Source organism: Emys orbicularis, chromosome 8 (genome assembly GCF_028017835.1).
Source record: "Emys orbicularis isolate rEmyOrb1 chromosome 8, rEmyOrb1.hap1, whole genome shotgun sequence".
Classification (NCBI taxonomy): domain Eukaryota; kingdom Metazoa; phylum Chordata; order Testudines; family Emydidae; genus Emys; species Emys orbicularis.
The window spans coordinates 12,973,572-12,994,627 of record NC_088690.1 but is presented as its reverse complement, the minus strand read 5'-3'; the positions used below and the strand labels follow the sequence as shown (position 1 = coordinate 12,994,627).

At 45.0% G+C, this 21,056-nt stretch overlaps 1 protein-coding gene across 5 annotated transcripts in view; it reads left to right on the top strand.

The window, feature by feature from the left end:
• Positions 1-2,189: 2,189 nt before the first annotated feature.
• SSBP3 (single stranded DNA binding protein 3) overlaps positions 2,190-21,056 on the top strand; it is a 136,765-nt gene continuing 117,898 nt past the window's right edge. For 4 of the 5 annotated variants that reach the window (XM_065409594.1, XM_065409593.1, XM_065409592.1 and 1 more), the window contains exons 1-4: positions 2,190-2,339; positions 3,133-3,205; positions 3,416-3,477; positions 5,438-5,522. In XM_065409594.1, coding sequence (XP_065265666.1) covers positions 2,284-2,339; positions 3,133-3,205; positions 3,416-3,477; positions 5,438-5,522 — 276 coding nt within the window. In that variant the 5' untranslated portion in view covers positions 2,190-2,283. Of the gene's footprint in view, positions 2,340-3,132; positions 3,206-3,415; positions 3,478-5,437; positions 5,523-19,327; positions 19,468-21,056 lie in introns of those variants that run through there. The other variant, XM_065409595.1, reaches the window with a different exon arrangement.

Below are 21,056 nucleotides of genomic sequence, written 5' to 3'. Positions count from 1 at the left end.
ATGTGCCTCACACACATAGCTAATCCCCACCCAAAGGGCACAACTAGCCCATATTCTAATAATAATCTTACAAGTAAATGGCAGGGAAGAGACGGTTAAAACTTGGCTGCTAAGTGAGTGATAGACAAGAGAGCTAACCTTTGTGTTTTACAAACCAAAGATTTAAGGAAGTTCACGCTAACAATTGTAGCAGACTAATTTGATTACTGCTGGCTGGCTCAGAGAAATTTACTCCTGATACAAAAAATGGCTGGAAACCCCTTTATAGTCTATGTAGAGTGTGTCTTTCCCTTCCCCCCGCTCCATGCCCACGTCCCTTCTCTCCCACACAGTCACACACACAAATCTTATTTAAAACTTAGAGTTTCCACAGTAGACTGCTCAGCAGCCCCCTTGAATGTTACCTTTCCAAATAAATCTCAGTGACCCCGCAGTGAACAGATTACATCAAGGAGCGTGCACAGGGTTTAGGGCTTTAGCATTTTTTGGGGGGGGGGGGAGACCATTGCATTCATGGGCACATTACTCCAAAAAAAAGCCACCTAGGGTCTTCTTTCCAGACAGGCACATAGACACCGCTTTTTCCCAGCATGTAAAGGTCCCTTTTAAAAAATGCACATTAGCACAACGGCAGTGAACTTTAATGGGTTTATGTGGTTTTTAGCTTAGATTAACTGTGAGGCTGAGTTTTCCTACTTCCACTGTGTTTTCCCCAGGACACTGACCTAGCCTCTAATTGTTGGTGATAGGCATGTAAGGGGGAGGGGCGTTACTTGTTTATTGGAACAGCGCAGTTAAAAAAAAAAAATCAACCTAGGCGAACAGTTTCAAGGCTCCCCTTAGGATATATCCAAACAGGCAGCCAATCGGCGCTTACACAGCTTTTTCAGCTTGTTTCTTTTAAAGGGACAGTACCAACCAGGTTATATCATATTTAAAGAGAAACAGGCACTAAAGAATTGGCTGGAAACACCGCCTCTTCCCCCCCCCCCCCATCAAGAGTTTTTAACTTCACACTGGAGGGAGAGAATAAATCGCAAATTCTGGCCTGTGGCTCTGTCGGTTAAGGCAGGCTCCAGCCAGGCTCCTCGCCTGGGTCACGGAGCTCGAACCCTCGTCAATTTCCTCCCTCATTTCAAGTTTGCCTTGTTTAAAAAGCAGGCGCCCGCCCCACACCCCCAGTAACTTCCCATGACTCCGGCGCTGCGCTAGGCTCCCCCCTGTCCCCGGAGTGAGGCGCTCCGAGTCCTCGCCCACCAGCGGGCAGGGCAATTCGGACGCGGGGTGGCATGGTCCCCCAAGACAGCTTGGCCTGGGTACCTATGAGCACCCAGCGCTTCCCCAAGAGGGGAAATAGCCTCGGGAGGAAAAGTCAGCAGCGGGGAGGCACTGGCGAGGGGGGCACGAGGGAGTAAGGGTAGACTGGGGGCAGCTGAGGGTAAAGGGATTTAAGAGCAGGGCGGAGGAGGGGTGGAAAAGGGCAACTAGGGAGGAGAAGGAAGGGTGGCTGCTGGGGGGCTTGGGACTAGAGGAGGGTAAGGGAACGGGGCGTTAGGGGGAGACGAAAGGGGAACGAACTAGCGGGGGGCTTACGGGGGAGTGGGGTGGAAAAGGCTGGGGAGAGGTAGGTGGTGTGTGAAAGTGGGGAAGGGCGGATGGCTGGGGGAGTGTAAGGGAAGGAGGATGGGGGGGGTTAGGGGGAAGGGGCCTCGTGGGAAGTAGGTGGGGACACTGGGAGGGAAGAGGAAGCCGGAGGGTAAGAGAGGTAGGAAGGAACAGCACCGCCCCAGGCCTCCAGCAGCAGGAGAAGCCCCACACCCCATGGGGCCCTTTACGAGGCAGGCTGAACCCGGCCGCCTCCGCCTAGCACGGAGCAGCCCAGCTCTTGCATTTAGCTCCGTATCACCTTAACATGCCGCTTGGGGGCGGGGCGGCCCCTCCCCCCGCCGGTCGCCAATTGGCCGGGGCGTGTATCAATTGTGGAACGTTGACGCCCGCCGCGTTCCATCCCAGTGTAGCCACGTTCGGTTGAGCTCGGAGTAGCCGTGGTGGTAGCGGCACTGGCAGCAGGGGAAGGAGCTGGGGCAGGAGCGGTTCCAGGGTGATGGGGTCCAGGCCGGGGCTGAGGCTTTGACAGCTGGAGCCGGAGTGAGCGAGCGGGGAGGCAGCCAAGGCCGGGGCGAGCCACAGCGAGGGGAGCGGGGCTGGGAGACCAAGCGGCACCGAAGAGACCCAGGCAGCGGTAGCAGAGCCAGTGGCGGCTTCGCCTCCTCACTGCGGACCATGTTCGCCAAAGGCAAAGGCTCGGCGGTGCCCTCGGACGGGCAGGCTCGAGAAAAGTAAGCGCGGCCGCGGCGGGGTTCGCATGCTGGGGGAGCCCCGATGTTGGAGCGGGATTTGGGGAGCTGGAGGTTGGGATTGGACTGGAGGCTCCGATCTCCGGGGGTCTCCCCTAGGGTATTTTTCAGACTTGGCTGCTGCTCTGTCCCGGGGAGGGGAGGGGGGGCGCCTGCTGGTTCCACCGCGTCCTTTTGTCTGACCCTGGCTGTCCGTCCATGCAAGTGTAAGGGGCGAGGGGCTTTGTTTGGGCACGATCACTTACTCCCACCTCAGTGCCCCGTCTGGTCCCCTCGCTTACTGCTGGCTCCTGGAGTTCGTAAGCTGGGGCAGGCAGAGGATGTTGGGGGCAAAGGGACTGGAGACGAAGCCGTTCTCTTCTCTCTTTCTCTCCCCCCCCCCCTATATTCTCTGCTTTCCCCATGCACTTAGAGGGTTGAACCAACCTTGCCGCCCCCCTCCCTTTTTTTTTTTTTTTTTTTTTTAGTTGGTGGGGCTCTGGCTTGCCCGCGGCTGGCTCAGTGCTTTGGGATACTGGCTGCATGCTGAATTGTGCATGTGCCTTGAGAAGTAATTTTGTTTCCTGCACTAAAGTAGGGTCAACTTTTGGGGGGAGGGTGGGAGAGGAAGGGGCAGTTCCCATCTCTCCCACTCTGGTGGTGATGGTGTGTCCTTTCCTGCCATAGGTTTTAGCATGCATCTCCCAGGAGAGGAGGCACCGTTTTGTCGGAGTGGGATGGTTTCATGAAGTATTTTCCAGTGTAATGGTGTCTCTCTCTTTCTGTACTTTTACAGGTTAGCTTTATACGTCTACGAATATTTGCTGCATGTAGGAGCGCAGAAATCAGCACAGACCTTTTTATCAGAGGTAAGTGGCTCTATTTTTTTTTTGACCCCCCCCCCCTTCCCCTGATAGCCTTTGTTTTCAGAAGCAGCCACTGTGGCCTCCATTTTGAATTTTTATCACCTTTTGCCATTTATTGCTAGTTGGCCTCAGAGCCTCCTGGCTATTTGGAGGAGTCCTCTCTTGCTCTCACCCTGCCTCATCTAACCGATTTGCACGCTTTCTTGTTTGTAGATCCGATGGGAAAAAAATATCACACTAGGAGAGCCTCCTGGGTTTCTACATTCGTGGTGGTGGTAAGTGTGCATTCCTAGTTCCTCCTGGAAAAAAATAAAAGAAAAATGTTTTATCTTAACCCATCTGAAAGAAAAAAAATAGCCTAGGTAAAAGTTTTGGCTTGATCCTTGTCTCGTTTGAAAAAAAATGTTGTGTAGTAGTAGTGTATGGTGGTGAACTGTGGTCTTTTACTAAAGGATAAGATTTGTTTTTTTAATGAGTAGAAATTTGTGCTTTGTTATAAGGAAGAAGGGGAGAACTTCCTGTTGGTTTCTTTCTTATTCTCGCTGGATAGTCAGGGTATCTAAATAAGTGCTTGTCTGTCCCTCTGCATCTTTCTAAAGCAAGGGCAGAAGGGAGCTCTTGCTTTCTTTAAGATGGTGATTCAGGATGACTTGATCTTTTGGGGGTTGTTTTTGGGTGAGGTGAGGAGATGCCATTTTCTGTTCAGTGCTGACTGGTGGAAATAAGTTATACAGACCCATAAGAGGTCCGTTTTTGTGGCTTATCTTTGGCAAAGGTGTGTTGTTGTGGCAAACTTGCAGGGCTCCTAAGTTTCTGGAGAATCTACTATTGTGCCCTGAGAAGCAAGGGAAGACTACTTGTGTCCATGAAGTTACGGTCAATGGATTTCAAATGCCTTTTCATTTAAAGTTTGCAATAGTGTTGTGAGCATGTGGTAGGTGCTTTAAAAAACAAATAAATACTGGCTATATTGAGAGAGATTTTGGTCATATTCCCAAAATTCAGGAAAACCAGGCATACATGCCTACTAGTTTTCCAGAGCAGACACCTTGCGTTTGGGAGTGGCTGAGACTGGAGCTGCTGTGAGTTGCCCTGGAGCCAGTAACTGAGAACATTGTATTAGCTGAGAAAACCAGTTCCTAATTGCATTTGCCAACTTAGTGCAGGATTCTTATGACATACGAAGCATATAGTGCACACTAGTCTCGGAAGATCAGATCTGTGGTATTACTGGACGTGTGGGGGAGTCGGTTTATGTTGCATGCCTAGGCAGTCTAACTTCTGCCCATGCCTGCATGTTGGGTAACACAGTTAAAGAAGGGTTTGGGGAACATGGTATAGAATTAAGGCTTTTGGATGCTGCAAAACTGAATTCTCTCTGCCTGCTGCCATATATATGCTAATACTGTCACTGGATTGCCATCCAGTCAACTTCAGGCTCTCAGGTGGCAAGATGCTGCCCTGCAACCGGTGCAGATCAACAAGAAGCAGTGAGTCAGCACCTACATGCTATGCTGAGTGGGGCTCTCTGTATCTGAGGGAGAGCAGTCTAGGGGTGCTTTCTGAGATGTTCTTAACTGGAAATCCTGTGTGTGGTCAACACCAAAGAGCTCAAAGAGCATTTGCTGTATGGCTTCCCGTGCCGAAGTGAAATTTCTGTGATTGGGTTGTACTCGTTGTGGGAATACTTCCCACATGTGAGAAACGTTACTTCGAGGTTCAGTAGATTAACACTGGATCTTGAAGCTCCAGACTGGATTCTTGCAAAGGGTTGCTCAAAACTTTGAATGTGGAAAGGAGGTTTGAACAAGCTGAAACAGCTGGCTACTGGAACACCTTTTGGGGGTAGGGGAGAAGAGGCATCCTGAGATGACAGTGTTGATAACCTCTTAAGTTGAGGTTTTAGAAGTCCATGAATTACCTTTCTTCATTTCGGCAGATTGCCAGCTCGCTGTAACTACTACCAGTACTAATTTTGTCTCTTAAAATGTTTAAGGTAACCCCGTTTGAAATGCTTTTATTTGGAGTTGTTGCGAGAAGATTTGAATGGAATGAAATGGGATGCATGATTCTGATGGACTTTAAATGTTCTCTACCACAGGCCAATTGAGGTGGAAAGCTGTTCACCTTCAATGAACTGTTGGCACAGTTTGTACTATGTCACTGTATGTTTGCTGTTTAGTATATAGGTAATAATTAGTAACTGGATCCTGTTTTGCTTTTTCTGCCATGCAGCGTATTTTGGGACCTTTACTGTGCAGCTCCTGAAAGGCGAGATACTTGTGAACATTCAAGTGAAGCAAAAGCCTTTCATGATTACGTGAGTAACAAATTTTTAATCCTTGTTGTAATTAGGGGGTCAGATAGCTTGAACCTCTTCAACACACCAAAAGCAAACGTAGCCAACTGGCGGTATCTTTTAAAAAAAAAAAAAATCAGTGTTCTGACTTGGTTGAACAGTATTTCATAATGTTGCAATTATGTAAATTAGTTCAGATACTTATCTTGAGTGCTTAAAGGTGTTCAGACTATTGGTAGCATGAAGTAGTTTTGCATAGCAATGGACAACAAAGCATTACTGTAGCCGTGCGTTGGGGGAACACTGCTGATATTTCTCATGTCGAGGACATCTCCTTTACCAGCCTTTTTGCTGCACAGAAAAAAGTATGTAATCTATGGATCTGAAAAGGAAAAATCTTCAGTTTCTTTAGTAGTGGGGGGGGGGGGGGGAAATTATCCACTCATTGCAGACAAAGTGCACTTAGGGCTACTAGGAAGCTTGCTCTGGACGTACAATAATCCCGTCTCAAAAATATCAATATAAAGGTACTTCATTTCATTAAGACTGCATTGCAGTCTTTTTCTTTAACCCCTTTTTGTTGAAGGTCCTGTTTTTAAGGCCCGTGGAGTGTCTGGAAGAGAGAAATTATTTGAAAATGATTTAGGTGTTGGCTGGGACTGAACCTACCTTTGGTAACCGGTTGGAAAGGCTATATTCTGGGATTGGATGTGAAGCAATGACTGTTTGTTCTGCAGATTCATGTTTGGGGAATCCCAGGTAAATAGCAGATGTGTGTAATGAGGGTATCGGCAGCTGGCTTTTTTTTTTTGTAATGCAGAACAAAATGCTTCCTGAGCAACCCAATGACTAAAAGTCACAGGGCTGCTGTTGCTTGAGATTTTGCAGCCATCTGAACCTGTCAGTGGGGACGTTGCTCCAAGCTAGGCTGACTGTTCTGTGTACTCGTAGGCAAACTTGGCAACTTGTCAGGCTTTGGGATGGGATTGTTCTGAAGACCCTGGCTTGCCTGCAGTGGTGATTTCAGAGTGGAAGAGTTTTAAGATACTTGATAAGAGCAGACTTTATTCTTTTTGGACCACATCATATTAGTGTGGCCTCCGAGGTGCACCTCTAAAACTGCAGCAGCCAGATAACCTTGCTGGTGCTCTGAGTGTTTTATGAGACAAATTGGCACTTAAATCAGAATTGACTAGTGGGAATCCTCTGTCGTCAGTCTCCCTTCTACCATAACCTCTGCCAGGGCGGAATCCAGGGCAATAAAGGGTGGAGCTGTGAAGGGGGAAAGTGAGTTGTCTGCTCCTGCGCAGATGAAACTGCTCAATTAAGACTCTATGTTCATGTGAATGCTATGTTGTTAGGATAGTGACAGAGGAATTTGAACTGAGGAATTGATGGAGGCTTGGGCTGGGTTGCTACAGGAAAATGTCAGTGAGCTTCATTTTACTAACAGCAACAGCAGCCCTCTTCTCCCTGTCCAGATCATAGTATCTTCAGGAGAAAATGGTACAGAATCTTTTCCTTTCCTGTTATGTTACTGCCGTGATCCTGCCTGTGCATCTGCTAGTCTCCTCTAGAACATACGTAAGGTTTTGTCCTGTAAACATGACTCAGTGGATGAGTTATGGACCACACTAAAGACCTCCCAACTGCTCCATCCGTTGCTTGGTAAGGCATTTGTTGCTGGGGTGGCAAAGCATGAAAGCTCATGGGATATAGATAGTGAAGTGCTGTTTGAAAATATTTGCTATGAATGTGTTAACGGTGGTGTTTCCACCAAGCCAGCACCTGTTTTCAGAACAGGTTAAAAAAGAAATATCTTGATTAGTGGTTCAGGATGCAGAAGTGTAATTGATTTCCCCCTTGATATAACCCAATCAGGAATTGCTGAGCTGTCCCCTAGAGAAATACAAGGGGAAACCAACAGAAATTGCTCTGATTTCCTTGGGTCTGTGTGTTTCTACTGTGGTTTTTCATCTCCCTTGGGATGCAGTTTACCCCCAAAGGGAGCCAAACTGGAATTTTGTTTTGTGACTTGCTGACTATTGGTGAATACTCTTGTATCACATGTGCCATTCCGTATGTGCTCCTGATTTCAGAATATTTCAAATGATGTGGCAACGTCCTTTACATATTGTTTTTTAGATTGAATTAAAAGCTTGGACTTCATAATCAAGAGTATAAGATACAAAGTGACTAACTACTTGTCAGCAGACCTTTCATATTAAGGCCAACTTTGGTAACTAAAAGTTCCTGAAAACTCTGCTGGAGATTGCAGCTGTGTCCTAGTGGACAGTTAATTTTGAAGCATCTCTTCTGTAATTGTCAATTTCCTGAACGTGTTAAGACTCCATGATTGGCACAGTGGGCCAGATTTGATTTTTTTTTTTTTTTTTTGGGTGGGGTGGGGTGGGTCTTGGATGCACAACAAAAGGTGTGCTTGATGGTATTGGCAGCCAAGATATAGCAACGCTAGCAGCAGCCTTATAATAGTGTCTGAGGATTTAGTGTATTTAGAGAAATTAATCTTTTTTAGCTTGGTAATAATTCTAACAATAGGCATGAGTGCATTAGATTCACATAAACTTCTTTAATACATGTTGCTTTAAGCTTACAGCAAATAGACACAATCCTGATTGTTTTTTAATTCTCAGTGTAATGCTGTTTCATAACAGCCCTAAGTACTTTACCTTTTTAGTTTTATTATGAAGACTCATAAGAAGATTTGCTTTCCTCCCCATTCCTCTCCCTTCTCTTAGTTAGTTTTATTCTCATCATCCTCTCATTGGCCTTAAAGTGGTTGATTATGTTTCTGCTCCATGTCGTTGCTTATTGCGGATGCTTAAGGGTTCTTTTTTCCTCGAGAATCAATGTTTTCACAGCAGGAGAATGTAGTGTACTTTACAGGGCGAGGAAACTACTCGTATAAAACTTAAATATTGACCAAAGAAAGGAAGCAAACGATAAACTTTTTGTGTGAATAGGAACTTGTTTCTCTGAGTGGTAGGTCCATGGCCCTTGTGTGAATGCTCTGAAAATGCAACGAAACATAGCACGTTCATGAGGCAGCAATGCTAGATGCTTGCAACACCAAAGCTATCTCTTGTTGATGCCCTGGTATTTTCCATTGGGAGTTCTGGTGTGGGGTGATAATGCCGGTCTTTGTTTATGTAACATGTGGAAGGATGAGGAGGCACAGGATTTTCTTGTTTGGGGAGGTGGAGTCTGGGGAAAATTTATCCTCTCAGGGTTACTAAGGAGCACCAAAGTCTAAATGGAGACTCCTGTCACCTTCTGAACTTTCTGTTAAATTACTGTTCCAAAGCAGAACATCTGTTGCTGAAGCTGAAAGGAGTGTTGAAGATGTGTGAAGAACTGCCTGCAAATCTTGCATGACCTAAAGTTATGGGGCTGCTCAGTGGTTCTCACCAGGGTTTGATTCCTTGTACCTTGCTCACTGGGTGTGAAAGGGCTGGCAGTACCATTCCTGTGTGGTTTGCAAATCATGAACAGAGTGGCCAGATAACGAATTTTATGTGTTGGATGTGGGTAAAAATATCCCATTATACAGCACGTCACAGATTTGTAGAACATTGTTTAAACTTCACCAATGACAGAACTTGTTTTTTGGAGGTTGCACATGTCTGCAATGCATAAAATGACATTTATTTACCAATAGACTTTGTATTTGCTCCAATATACACTAGTGGACTAGTCTCAACTTTCACCTTTGTGTAAATGAAGCACTGTAAAATAATCAGCTCTAGATGTTTTGGTCTTAAAACCTCTCGTGCCTGGCTAGCACAGAAACTATACGCCGGTTGAAATACACTTTAAACTTGGCAAGTTTCCCTTCCATGCTGCTTTCCCATTGTTTATCTTGGAGGTGTGGTCATTTGGACACATGAAGAGACACATCTCTCAAGATCAACCGGCTTAGGGAACACAGGCTTTGGAGTAAGAGCAACAGCGTGCTTCACTAGTAGAGCATTAAGTGTGGTATTTGCATGCTGTGTAATTTCCATTTCACTTCCCAATATAACCTTATGAAAACTAATAGTAGCAGCAGGAGAAATTACCAATTTCCCCCATCAAATTTTAATATTTAAATAAAAATCACTCTCACTTCAGTCTCTCACGACTTTTTTCATGACGTTTTGATTAACATAGTTCCTTACCTGGTTAGGAAATGCAGTTTCCACTGAGTTTGAGCTCTTAGCTTAGTTTCAAGAATGCTGTGCTCTTGGTGAGGTGGTGTGCCAGAATACCTGGTAGTGGGAGCATAATGTATAAGAGCAGGACTCTGTTAAGGGGTCAAATACTGTAGCTTTCCAGTGTGTGTGAAAAGCCAACACTCCTCAATAAATTATTCCTGTTTGTAGCTTTGCTAAAGCCAGCCTATTTCCGCAACTTATACAGAAACAGTTTATTCAAAAGTAAAAAGTGCTAAAAATTACATTCATTTTAAGCCACATACATTGATTTCCAGTTGACTCTTCTAATTTGACCTGTTCTGAACTTTGCACTCAATTCTTAGCAATTAATATACTTTATTTCTGGATCTTGCGTGCAGTGGGAATCTGATCAAATTGGACGTGTTTCTTTTATTCTCTGCTTCACTTGTTTGGGGTTGTGAAAACATCAAAAGGGAGTGTGGGGGAGAAATATCCCAAATCTGTCTCTCGTTTCAGTATTTTTGTGTGCGTTTCCAATAGAAAATGTTATATTCTCTCTGGAGGTTACTGCTGTTGGCACGGCTGCCTTTATCTTGCTTCTAGGCAAAGCCCCTCTGTAAGCACACTCGTATTACAGTGTGCGCTGTGTTGCCAGACACTCTTGTTGCAGGTTTCATTGTGCATCTTCTGAGCCGGTGAGCTACAAAGGGATTGTACAGCATGACAGGGAACTTCAACCACCACGTTATCTCAGAATTGGCCGATTGATGGTTGCAGTTCAGCATTTCAACATTGTGAAAGCCAATACAATTTGAGTTAGCTGTGATGACTGCCAGTTTAAATACCGCAGTGAATTTCTGTCAAATAGCTAATACATAGAATGGGGAATTGCAGAAAACTTGATCACCAGAACCACTTTAGTCGATTTTGGCCTCAAGCTACAGAAAATGAACTTAAATCTAGTTGACTGTCGCTACATACTTTTTGTGGCATTATTCTGTCTGCACAACCTCCTTCAAGCTGAACTTGAGAGGGCGAGAAGTATCGAGAAAAATCATGCTTTGGTCACATGAGATTTGAAGGGGGGGAAAAACCCACCATTTTCTCCCCCGGCCCCCCCATTGCATTCATATATAGGTTTCAAAAGGTGTCTTGTCCCCCTCAGGGCGGCTGATGGGGTAAGAATGCTAGATCACTAGATAATGCGTTTGCATGTAAAATAAAGCATTGTTTTTTTTAATGGTTTAAATTATTTTAAACAATGTAAATCAATCCAGCTCTTCCTGTCCAACTGCGCCAGTCTTGTTGAAAGATGCATTGCTAAAGGATTGATGGACAGTGCAAGGAAAGCTGTGATTAGTCCTGGAAAAGATGGTATGGCTGGTTCAGTAAAAATATCTCATTTGCTTCACATGTCTAACAAGCCATGTTTCTTTTCTTTCTTTTGAACATCTGAAAATCACCCATTGTGTTAAATGGTATCTTTTGGAAATCCCTTCTGCCAGGGGTTCTCAAACTTCATTGCACCGGGACCCCTTCTGACAACAGAAATTCCTACAGGACCCCAAGAGTGGGGACCCAAGCCTGAGCCTGGCCAAGCTCCACCGCCTCGGGGTGGGGGGCAAAGCCCATGCCCCGCAACCCCGGGCAGGAGTCCAAAACCAAACCCTAAGGGCTTCAGCCCCAGGCAGGGGGCCTGTAACCTGAACCCCAATGCCCAGGGCTGAAGCCCTCAGGCTTGGGCCCCAGGCTCTAGCAAGTCTAAGCTAGTCCTGGCAACCCCAGTTGGGGTCAGGACCCACTTTGGGGTCCCGACCCACAGTTTGAGAACCACTGCCTTACGCGATGCAGGAACAGCAGATATGGTGTTAATATTTTTTTTCCTAAAAGGCTTCAATGATTGGTGTTAATATGCATAATTTTAATCAATAGGGGAATAGAAGACAAGCTGGGGCTCCTTCAGTAGGGCCTCATCCGGGCAGGATAAGATCATATATAGTGCAGTCATGCTCCCTCAATGGCCACACACCAAGTATAGGATCCAGATAGTGGTTTCTGAACCCTGAAAACTAAGCTGCCAATTCCTCAGGCCAAGATAGTTCTCTGCAAGTGCTGTACTCTGGAAGGCATTACCTTAGGGCACATCACCTCTCTGAGAAGGCATCTGTAGAGGTAATCTCCACTCCTATTACTCCTTCACTACCAACAAAAAAACCTCAGCTTTTTTGTGGCCTTTGTTTCCACAACTTCCACTAACCTGGCAGTCTGTGCTAGTTTAAATGTGATTGCACAATGCCTTTAAACTAGTGTCTGTAGGGGATGATCTTGGTGTTTTAAAGGTGTGTTTTCCCCCCCTGCCCCCAAATCCCTTGGTCTAAACCAGGGGTAGGCAACCTATGGCATGCATGCCGAAGGCGGCACGCGAGCTGATTTTCAGTAGCACTCACACTGCCTGGGTCCTGGCCACCGGTCCGGGGGGCTCTGCATTTTAATTTAATTTTAAATGAAGCTTTTTAAACATTTTAAAAACCTTATTTACTTTACATACAATAATAGTTTAGTTATATATTATAGACTTATAGAAAGAGACCTTCTAAAAACATTAAAATGTATTACTGGCACGTGAAACCTTAAATCAGAGTGAATAAACGAAGACTCGGCACACCACTTCTGAAAGGTTGCTGACCCCTGGTCTAAACTGTAGCTCTAATGTTGTACATTGTAGCTGTTAAGGTCTGTTTTGTCCCTGTCCTCTGTTCTTGGGACAGGATTGTTTACCATTTCAAATCTGTGTATCTTAGCGGAAGGCAGGATGTTGTGACGCCGTAAGACAGTGGTTCTCAACCTTTCTAGACTACTGTACCCCTTTCAGGAGTCTGATTTGTCTTGCGTACCTCAAGTTTCACCTCACTTAAACTACTTGGTTACAAAATCAGACATAAAAATATAAAAGTGACTCAGCATGCTATTACTGAAAAATTGCTGACTTTCTCCTTTTTACCATATAATTATAAAATAAAACGATTGGGATATAAATATTGTACTTACAGTTCAGCATATAGAGCAGTATAAAACAAGTCCTTATCTGTATGAAATTTTAGTTTGTACTGACTTCACTAGTACCGTTTATGTAGCCTGTTGTAAAACTAGGCAAATGATGAGTTGATGTACCCGCTGGAAGACCTCTGCGTACCCCAGGGGCACGCGTACTCCTGGTTGAGAACCACTGCCCTAAGAGATGTAAAGTGTTTGGATGTGCATTATGTAGGCTAACCATGGACTCAATTGATAAATCATGTGCAGTTGTTCGGGGTATTCGGTATCTATTCTAGACTGTTCTTGTGTGTAGTTCTTGCTACCTCTTCAGCACCAATGAAGAGCTGTTGTTCTTGGCTTACGTGTAGCAGACCCATATCCTAAGACTTCATGGTGGGTGCTACCCTGTGCAACCATGTCCTCTCAGGACTTCAGAGAGCTGGTCTTAAGCACCTCTCCTTTCACTTCCATTAAAGCGGTGAGCAGTATAGGGCCTATGAGGCCAGTCGGATTTAGTCTGTTAGAGGACACTGGTGCACACACACGCTAGCCAGTTTGTTGCATACTCTACCATTTAAAAGTTTGTCCCCAAAGGCTGGGGTTGACAGGAGTTCAATGCCATCAGTTAGGAGCCTTTCGTGGCATATCCGTGACCAACTAGGAAGTCAGTTGCACCTGTCCTGCACTCAGTGGCCATAGCGTCCTTTACAGCAGCAGTGATGCTGGAACTTCAGTCCTGCTGCTGCAAAATAGCAGAACCTGTTCCATGCAGTAATTGTGAAGAATCAAATTTTGTCATGTTTTCATTGAAAGGAGGACATGGAAAGAGGGGATTGCTAGAAAACTTCACTCCCTTGTGGCTTTGCTAAGGAAGTGCTTGCGCAGGCACAAACTAAACAGACTGCTTCCCTGGTAAGAAATATGCCTGTTCTGTCTCCAAGGCATGTTCATAGCCGTTCAGTAGGGCCAGAGTTTCCCAATAGGTAACTGAACAGAGGAATTTTCTTAACATTTGGCACCTTTGCAGGATTATCTGTAAAACCCCAAACCCCTAAAAGGAGTGTAGAATTTTCTCCCAACCTAGCAACATGCTGATTTTACAGTCTTCTACCCATGTGTCTACCCATCTCTTTTTGGATGGAGACATTTGAGGGGAAAGGATGGTTGTCTTTTCAATAAGAATAAATCCATGTGCCTTTAAGAGTTTCAATAATTAGTTTCCAAAGCAGACACTTACGTAACTTTTTAGGTGTCTCTCTCTCCCCCACCCCCCACCCCCCCATAGAAGTTCACTTTTTAATGAGCCAAAGCTGATAAACTTGTCTGGACAGCTGATATCTTTCTAATATGTAAAAGCAAAACTGCATCATTAAAATACACCCCTTCATTTAAGCTCTCGGTATAAAGTTGCGCTGTTTTAATAACATTGACAGTTCTTGCAGACAAAACCATCTCTTTTGCCTTGGAATGATACCGTGCTTATAGCAAGGATTATTGAAGTGTTGGATGGTTGCAGCGGAGCTGGGAGAGTGTGTGGCTTTTAAAGCAATACCTTCATTTAGTTGATATTGATGGAAAAACAGAGTGCCCTACACTTGAGGTCATGGCGCAGAACTTGCGCTGTAGTCTTTGTGATGGGGGTTCCTAAATATTTATCCTGTTCTGTCCCTAATGAAAACAAATTGTCAACAGTTGTTCAGTAACTGACTAAATTAAAATCTGTAATTAGTCAATTAGATTAAAGAGTTGGCACAACCTGATTGTATCATGCTGGTTAGGTTATTAAGAGAAAGGGTGTGATTTTTAATTACTGAATGCTAATTTTGACAGTTTCAAATAGAAACAGACGTTTTTCCCCCCCCTCTGATTCTGACTGCCTCTGTAAAGTAAGGCAGCAACATTTTTTTTATGTAAACAAATAATGGGAAGATGCAAACTTTCTCGGGTTTAAATCCACAAGGGATTTCATCTAAAAAGAGTTGGGTGGGAAAAAGTTACATTAAACAACATGTTTTTAAAAAATTGTCTTTCGAAGACCATCAGTAGCAAAGTAAATCACTTTGTATTCTAGCCGGGAAACAAACGCAAATGGAATTTGTGCTTCTGGAGTGGAAGAGGATTTTTCTCTTTTCTCTTCCCCCCCCAGCGCCAAAGTTGAGCACACCACGAACTGTGGCCATCAATAGAGCCAAATCTAACAATGCTTTTGTAGCAAATAAAATGATCCAATCACAGATTTGTTGGATGCAGTGGTTGTTTGGGGGTTGGGGAGTAGGAAATCCCGCCCCCCCCCACCCCAAGGTACTGTGGGTGTTGCAAATCACACTTACCACCATAAGGCTTAAAATGCTCAAAGGTCTGTTGGGCTGTCTTTTTTTTTTTTTCCTCTCCTCTCCTCTTCTTCACCCCCCTCCCCCCCCGTGTTCTTGCTTGCTGAGATCACGTGTTCTGTGTTAGCTTTGGGCAGCGTGTATGCTTTGTATAGGGTGACCAGATGTCCCTATTTTATAGGGACAGTCTCGATATTTGGGGCATTTTCTTCTATAGGTGCTTATTACCCCCCACCCCCGTCCCAATTTTTCACACTTGCTGTCTGGTCACCCTAGCTTTATATCATTCTTTTTCGTCCTTATTCTCCCCCGCTTAAAGGCCACTTTGACCAGCCTTTAGCCAATAGATGTGTAGTGCTGAGATGTCAGTGATACAGAAGTGAGTCATTTTTTCAAACCCACCCCCACTGTTAGGTTTGATCACCATTGGAGGGAACCCGGTGGCATTTGGAAAGCGAAGCCACTGAGGAAGGAGTAGGTGGTTAGGGGTGGGAACAGCCATCAGTATAAAAGGCTGCTTTTTGTTTGTGATGCAGGATTTCATTGTTTGCTTCAGGAGGACACAGCCATGTGTAATGTCAAGCACCGAGGACGAGCTGCTCTTAGATGCTTGCTGTAGAGATCCTTCCATGGGCTCTAGGTGTCTAGGTCTGTGATTGACCCCCTGTCTCAGCGGAAGTTTGGAGGTGGGTGTTCTTAAGGGCCGAGACGCTGCCAGATTTGTAGTTCTGGGTAAATCCAAAGCTTGTAAGCCTTCAGTCATTTCCTTTGTTCCTCTGAAAGGACGACAAAGAAAATGAAGCAGAAGGTGCATATGCAGTTCACGTATGAAGCCAGGGGGACGATGACATCTTATATTGGGGAGCTCCGAGAGCTCTCTGAAGCAACAGTATGGGCCAACCAGGTACTGCAAGGTATTCAGCAAAAGGTGTGTTTGCAGAGCGAGGGTCTTGTTCAGAGGGAGCAGAATTTTATTATAGAGTTGAAAGGCCAGAAGGGACTACCAGATCATCTAGTCTGACCTCCTGTATGTCACAGGCCACCAGCACCCACATACTAAACCCAACAACCGAAATGAGACCAAAACATTACAGCCCTCAGGAGAAAACATGTCTCTGCTTTTCTGGTTGGCAATTGAAGATTTGTTAGGTCAGTGCAACATGTATGGGTATGAGTGAGGCTTTCCTGTTCTGATCATTTCCTTCCTTACCTTGGAAACTTGGATTTTCTCCTACCTTTTGTTACATATTTTCTCTTTTCAAACAACCTCTTGCTCCATTGAAAACAGCTGCAGGCCAATCCTAGGAAGCTAACCGAATACTTGGTTTTTTTCAGAATACTGCATGTGTGTTTGTTTGCATGCTGCAGCTGCAACAGCCTGTAAAACGGAATAAAAAGTAACCTTTGCCCAAATGCTGAATAAATTAAAGGGCAACTGATTGTGCAGAATCCTTGCTTGTGCACAGGGTTTAGAGGCGGAGTCTGTACCACTGTTGGGTAATTTCCTTTCTTTAAGGAACCATGTGAAGGTAGAGGATTAAAGAATGGGAGAGGAGAGAAGCCTAATGCTGAAACTGGTTCATCCAATTGACTGCAGTCCAGCTGCAAGAGAATGGGCATAGAACTGCCTTGGTTCTTTACGTTCTTGCGCAACTAAACATCAAATGTCCGAGGTCTGAGTGTTAACGCCTGACAAACGGCTTTGGATGCACTGTGCAGTTGGAGGCTTTCTGAGGTTTCATCTCCAGAGAACCACAGATACAGTTCATTTTGTGTTAATGGTTCCTGCTGTTTAGTAGGAGCCTCAGAGCGGAGCTTGCCCTTTAAAAGCATAAACTTCTTGACACATTGCTGGTGCTTGTGATTTTATTTACCAGTTACAGTAGAATCAAAAGTGACTTTCACTCCCCCTTCCGAAAAAGAGAGTTCTTTGTCGAGAGCTTGTTGCTGACTTTTTCCTTTTCAGTTCCAAAACACTGCAGAGCCAATGCAAGGGGCAAAACGTTTGCCTGTGCAGATTGTAAACACTCTGCGACCCATGCTCTTTTTTTTTCACGAGGCAGTGTGGTCCAGTGGGCAGAGCACTGACTTGATACTTGGCAGACATATGTTGTGTTCCCAGTTGTGCCACTGATGACCTGTTGTGTGACCCTCCCCTTTCTGTCTTTGATTTTCCTCCGACTTCTCCATATACAGTAGTTTGTAAGCTGTTTGGGAGCATAGATTCTCTGGCTGTTTACAGCACCTAGCGCAGTGGGCTCTGGTTCCTCTATTGGAGGGGACCCTTTAGGTGCTGGAACAGAAGTAATCATTATAACAATGGTAGGGTGTCATTTTAGTTGAAAATACTTAAGCCAGTTTGGTACAATCTCTTTATATCTTTGGGGAAGGTGGAAAGTACCCTTTCAGATTTGCCATTTTTAAAATAATCCACCAACCCCAGGAGGTAGCGGTGTGTAATTGTGCATTTCATAACCTTTTATAGGACATGTAGAAAGAAACAAGATTGCTTCTGAACCTTCTGCTAGTTATTCCACCTTTCCATCTTCTATCCATGCCTACCAAATAGCTTTTGTCCATCCGGGGAGTGAGCGGATGCAGTTCTTCAGACAACCTAGGTAAACCCCCTTCCCATGAGTCAGCTAATCTGTCACAGCACAGCCATAACTAGGTAAAATTCAGATCACATCTGTCACTTGCTGGCTTCTTTTGTCAGGAGCTGGCATTGAAACCTGCTCACCAAGTTCTGAGTAAACATATATGTTGTAATCTGCCAGGATTTATATGAGCGGAAAAGAGTGGGTCAGCTGGGCTTTTAACCGAGTTGAAGCAATAATTGGGCATGGTAACTGATTCAGATCCCAGAACAATTGTGAAGATCGTTAACTTAGCGAGCACTTTACCTGTTTTGTGATCACCTCGTGGTGAAAGGCTGCGAGATTCAGAATTGAGGGTAGAAGGGGAGTTAGGCTTTCAATATTCTTCCCTTTTTAAAAAAAACAATCCCCCAAATAGAGCCAGAGACGGGAGTGCTGCTGTTTCTTTAAACTGAAAAGGCTGTTGGTTTACTGCTAACTGTGGGGGAGGGGTGATGTGTTTTACCCTGGTGACTTGATGAGTGAGGTTTGTAGCCAGCTTAAGCCCTGACACAGCAGGATGGGAGGAGCCAAGGAGTAGCCGCTGCCTTACCAGTTCAGCGCACACTGCAGCTTAGAGGTTTCCTTGGCTTTACTGAATTAGCACATCTTTTATTTTCTGACCAGAAAGTTAAATTACACACCCTGCTTGAGGATGAGCAGGAGTTGGTGCCTTTTCGGATCACAACGATGCACAGTCTGGGGGCGGCGAGAGCATGGAGCAGGACGGGGTGTTCAGAATGTATACTGTGCTCTCTCCTCGCCATGTGTAGTTGCATCATTACAGCACTTTCCAAGATTCTAGCAGAATGTGGCTTTGGCTGACTTCCCCTCTCCCCGGTGTAGAAAGCATCCCCTTCTGGCCCTGCCCTGACTTGATGGGAAAATTTCTTTTCTCAAAATAAACAAAGGTCCGTGGCTTTGAAAGTCTGATCTTTGCCACTAGCCTCAACAGTGAATCTATCTGCCAAGGAGCTGGTGAGAGTGGGGCCCATTCTCAGTGACCGGGCTTTGTCGGCTTTGGCAAAGGGAGTGGAGTGGGGGGCTGCAAGGTGAGGATGGGTGTGTACCGAAAACCTTGGGCTTTCTCCTTCAAACTCATGTGGATTAGTCTGTTGGAAAAATTAAGACTTCCTTCCCTGTTTTTATATGGCCAGAGCATCATTTCCTTCCTGTCCTCTTTATCCCCATCTCGCCTGCCCTGCAGCCTTCCTCTCCCAAGCTGCTCCAGCCCTGTGTTGTGTGCATGCAGTGGACCTGAGAAGTTTATTAACCTAAGCCTTCACTTAGCTGCCTACAGTGCTTTTGCACTCCTCAGAGATGCCCAGCGTCACAGCTAGGCTCTCAGCCCTTTGGGTGCTGTGTCCCCCATCCCCCCCAGTGAAGACTAAAGTGAAATTTAGAGACTGAGAATATGTCTACATTACAGCAGCACAGCTACAGCGCCGTAGTGTTGACGCTTCCTTTGTCGACAAAGGGTTTTTCCATCAATGTAGCTTCTCGGTTCTCTGAGCTGAGGGGTGAAAACATTATCTACAATCTACTTCTCGGAAAGGCGGTAGCTAGATTGCTAGGCTGCAGGAGGAATGCTGCCATTTGTGTCTACACTGGCGCTCAAGTCAGCTTCATGACGTCTCACGCAGTGTTAGGTGTGGACTTAAGCACAGAAAGTTTCACTTAGCTGCTTCTGGGCAGCAGACATGCTGAGGGCACTGAAGCTGGTTGGGTAACACTTTGGAAGTAGAGGGTGACACAGGTCCATCTGCAGGAGCACTATGGTACTGCAGTGGTGAGTTTCTTTTGTCGTTGGGGCATGTGTGTTGTGTTAAAGGATGTTTTAATGCAGGAAGAGGGGAAAATCCAATCTTCTGCCAAAGATGTAAATGTTTAAACGTGTGTTGGTGGACACTGCTTGTGTTGGAATAATGGGACTCCCTGTGTGCAGAGTGAAGTGGTGTGATATAGCGAGGCTAGTGAAATGGTGCTGGGTTTGACAGGGAGAATAATGCTTTGCATGGAGCCATCCAACACTCTTCTGACCCGCAGGACTGCCTGCCTTCGTCACTCCTCTTAATTCATGGAAATTGCCATGAAAAGACAGATGGTTTTTAAAAGTTGATTTCTGTCTCGGCTTTATCTGCTTGGGATTCGTCTCTCTTTAGAGAGCAGACACTGCTTTGGCTGGTAGAAGCAGTGATGGAAGCTGTAGTACAAATTGAGGTTATTGACACCATAAGTCTTCAGTTTTTATATCTGTAGATTTCTCTTTGGCATATTGATGTTTCAGACTGGACACAGGTTAGGGAATCTACATCTGTACACTGTTTGTTTAAGGAGAAATACTCAAGTGAGCAATAGCTTGTCAGGTGGCTGTTCAGAGTTTGCCTTCACTGGGCTGATACTTGCATTTGCATTTCAGTTTGAATAGTGCTAGTGTGGTTTTAAAAGCACAGTCTCCTCTCTCCTGGGGTGACCTTTGGGTGCCCGATGTCGATTATTCTTTTTCCTTCTCCTTATAAACTTTTAATATTTTTGCTTCCAACAAGCTCAGTTATATAAAAAAACCCAAAAAACAAACAAACCAAAAACCCCAAACCCTAACCTGGGTGTTTGATTTAATTTTGAAACCAGAACATTAAATCCGCATCCCTTTTTTATGAGCTGCAAAAATATGACCCTTAGAAAAGTTTAAGATCCATTGTCTACATTTTGATCCCCTTTATTTTAACATCCGTTTGCCAACTTTCTCCATTGGAGTCTGAAGGGCATGGTTAAAAACTCTGGTTTAGCAACCCTCTTAAAGCTGGTGTGTGTGTCTCATCCCTGTGGAGGGGTTTCAAATATATGTTGTTTCTGGTCGCTTTCCCAATATGAAATGTATTGGTTCTGCCAGGTCAGAAGTACCATACCGGGTACTGGACGTCCTTTAGGAGTGGCACGTCCATCATGAAATCCTAATGAGCAAACTGTGGTATTTTATTTCAGTTCTTTGCTAAAGTCAAGGATTATTATTATTATTATTATTATTATTTTAAATGAAGCTTGCCTCCTGGTTTCTGTGTGGTGCTTATAATGGGTTAAATTTGTGCTTGGCTTGATGGGGGCCATCTACCTCGTTAGAACATTGATGATTTTTTCCCTTATAAATCCCGTTTAAAATAAAGACTAGGTTAAATCTGAAGAGGCGCTCGGATGGAAAGCGAGAGATGGAGACGATCGCGATTAGAAAGGGAACATTTGTGGCATAGAGTTTGCATGGGCCGAACAATAGAAACACTGTGGCTTGTGAGCAAAGGACGTGGCGCAGATGCGGAGCAGTTAGACTGGCGTGTGGAAGGAGTGGGGGCAGGGCTTGTTATTTGCATAACTGATTGTTGC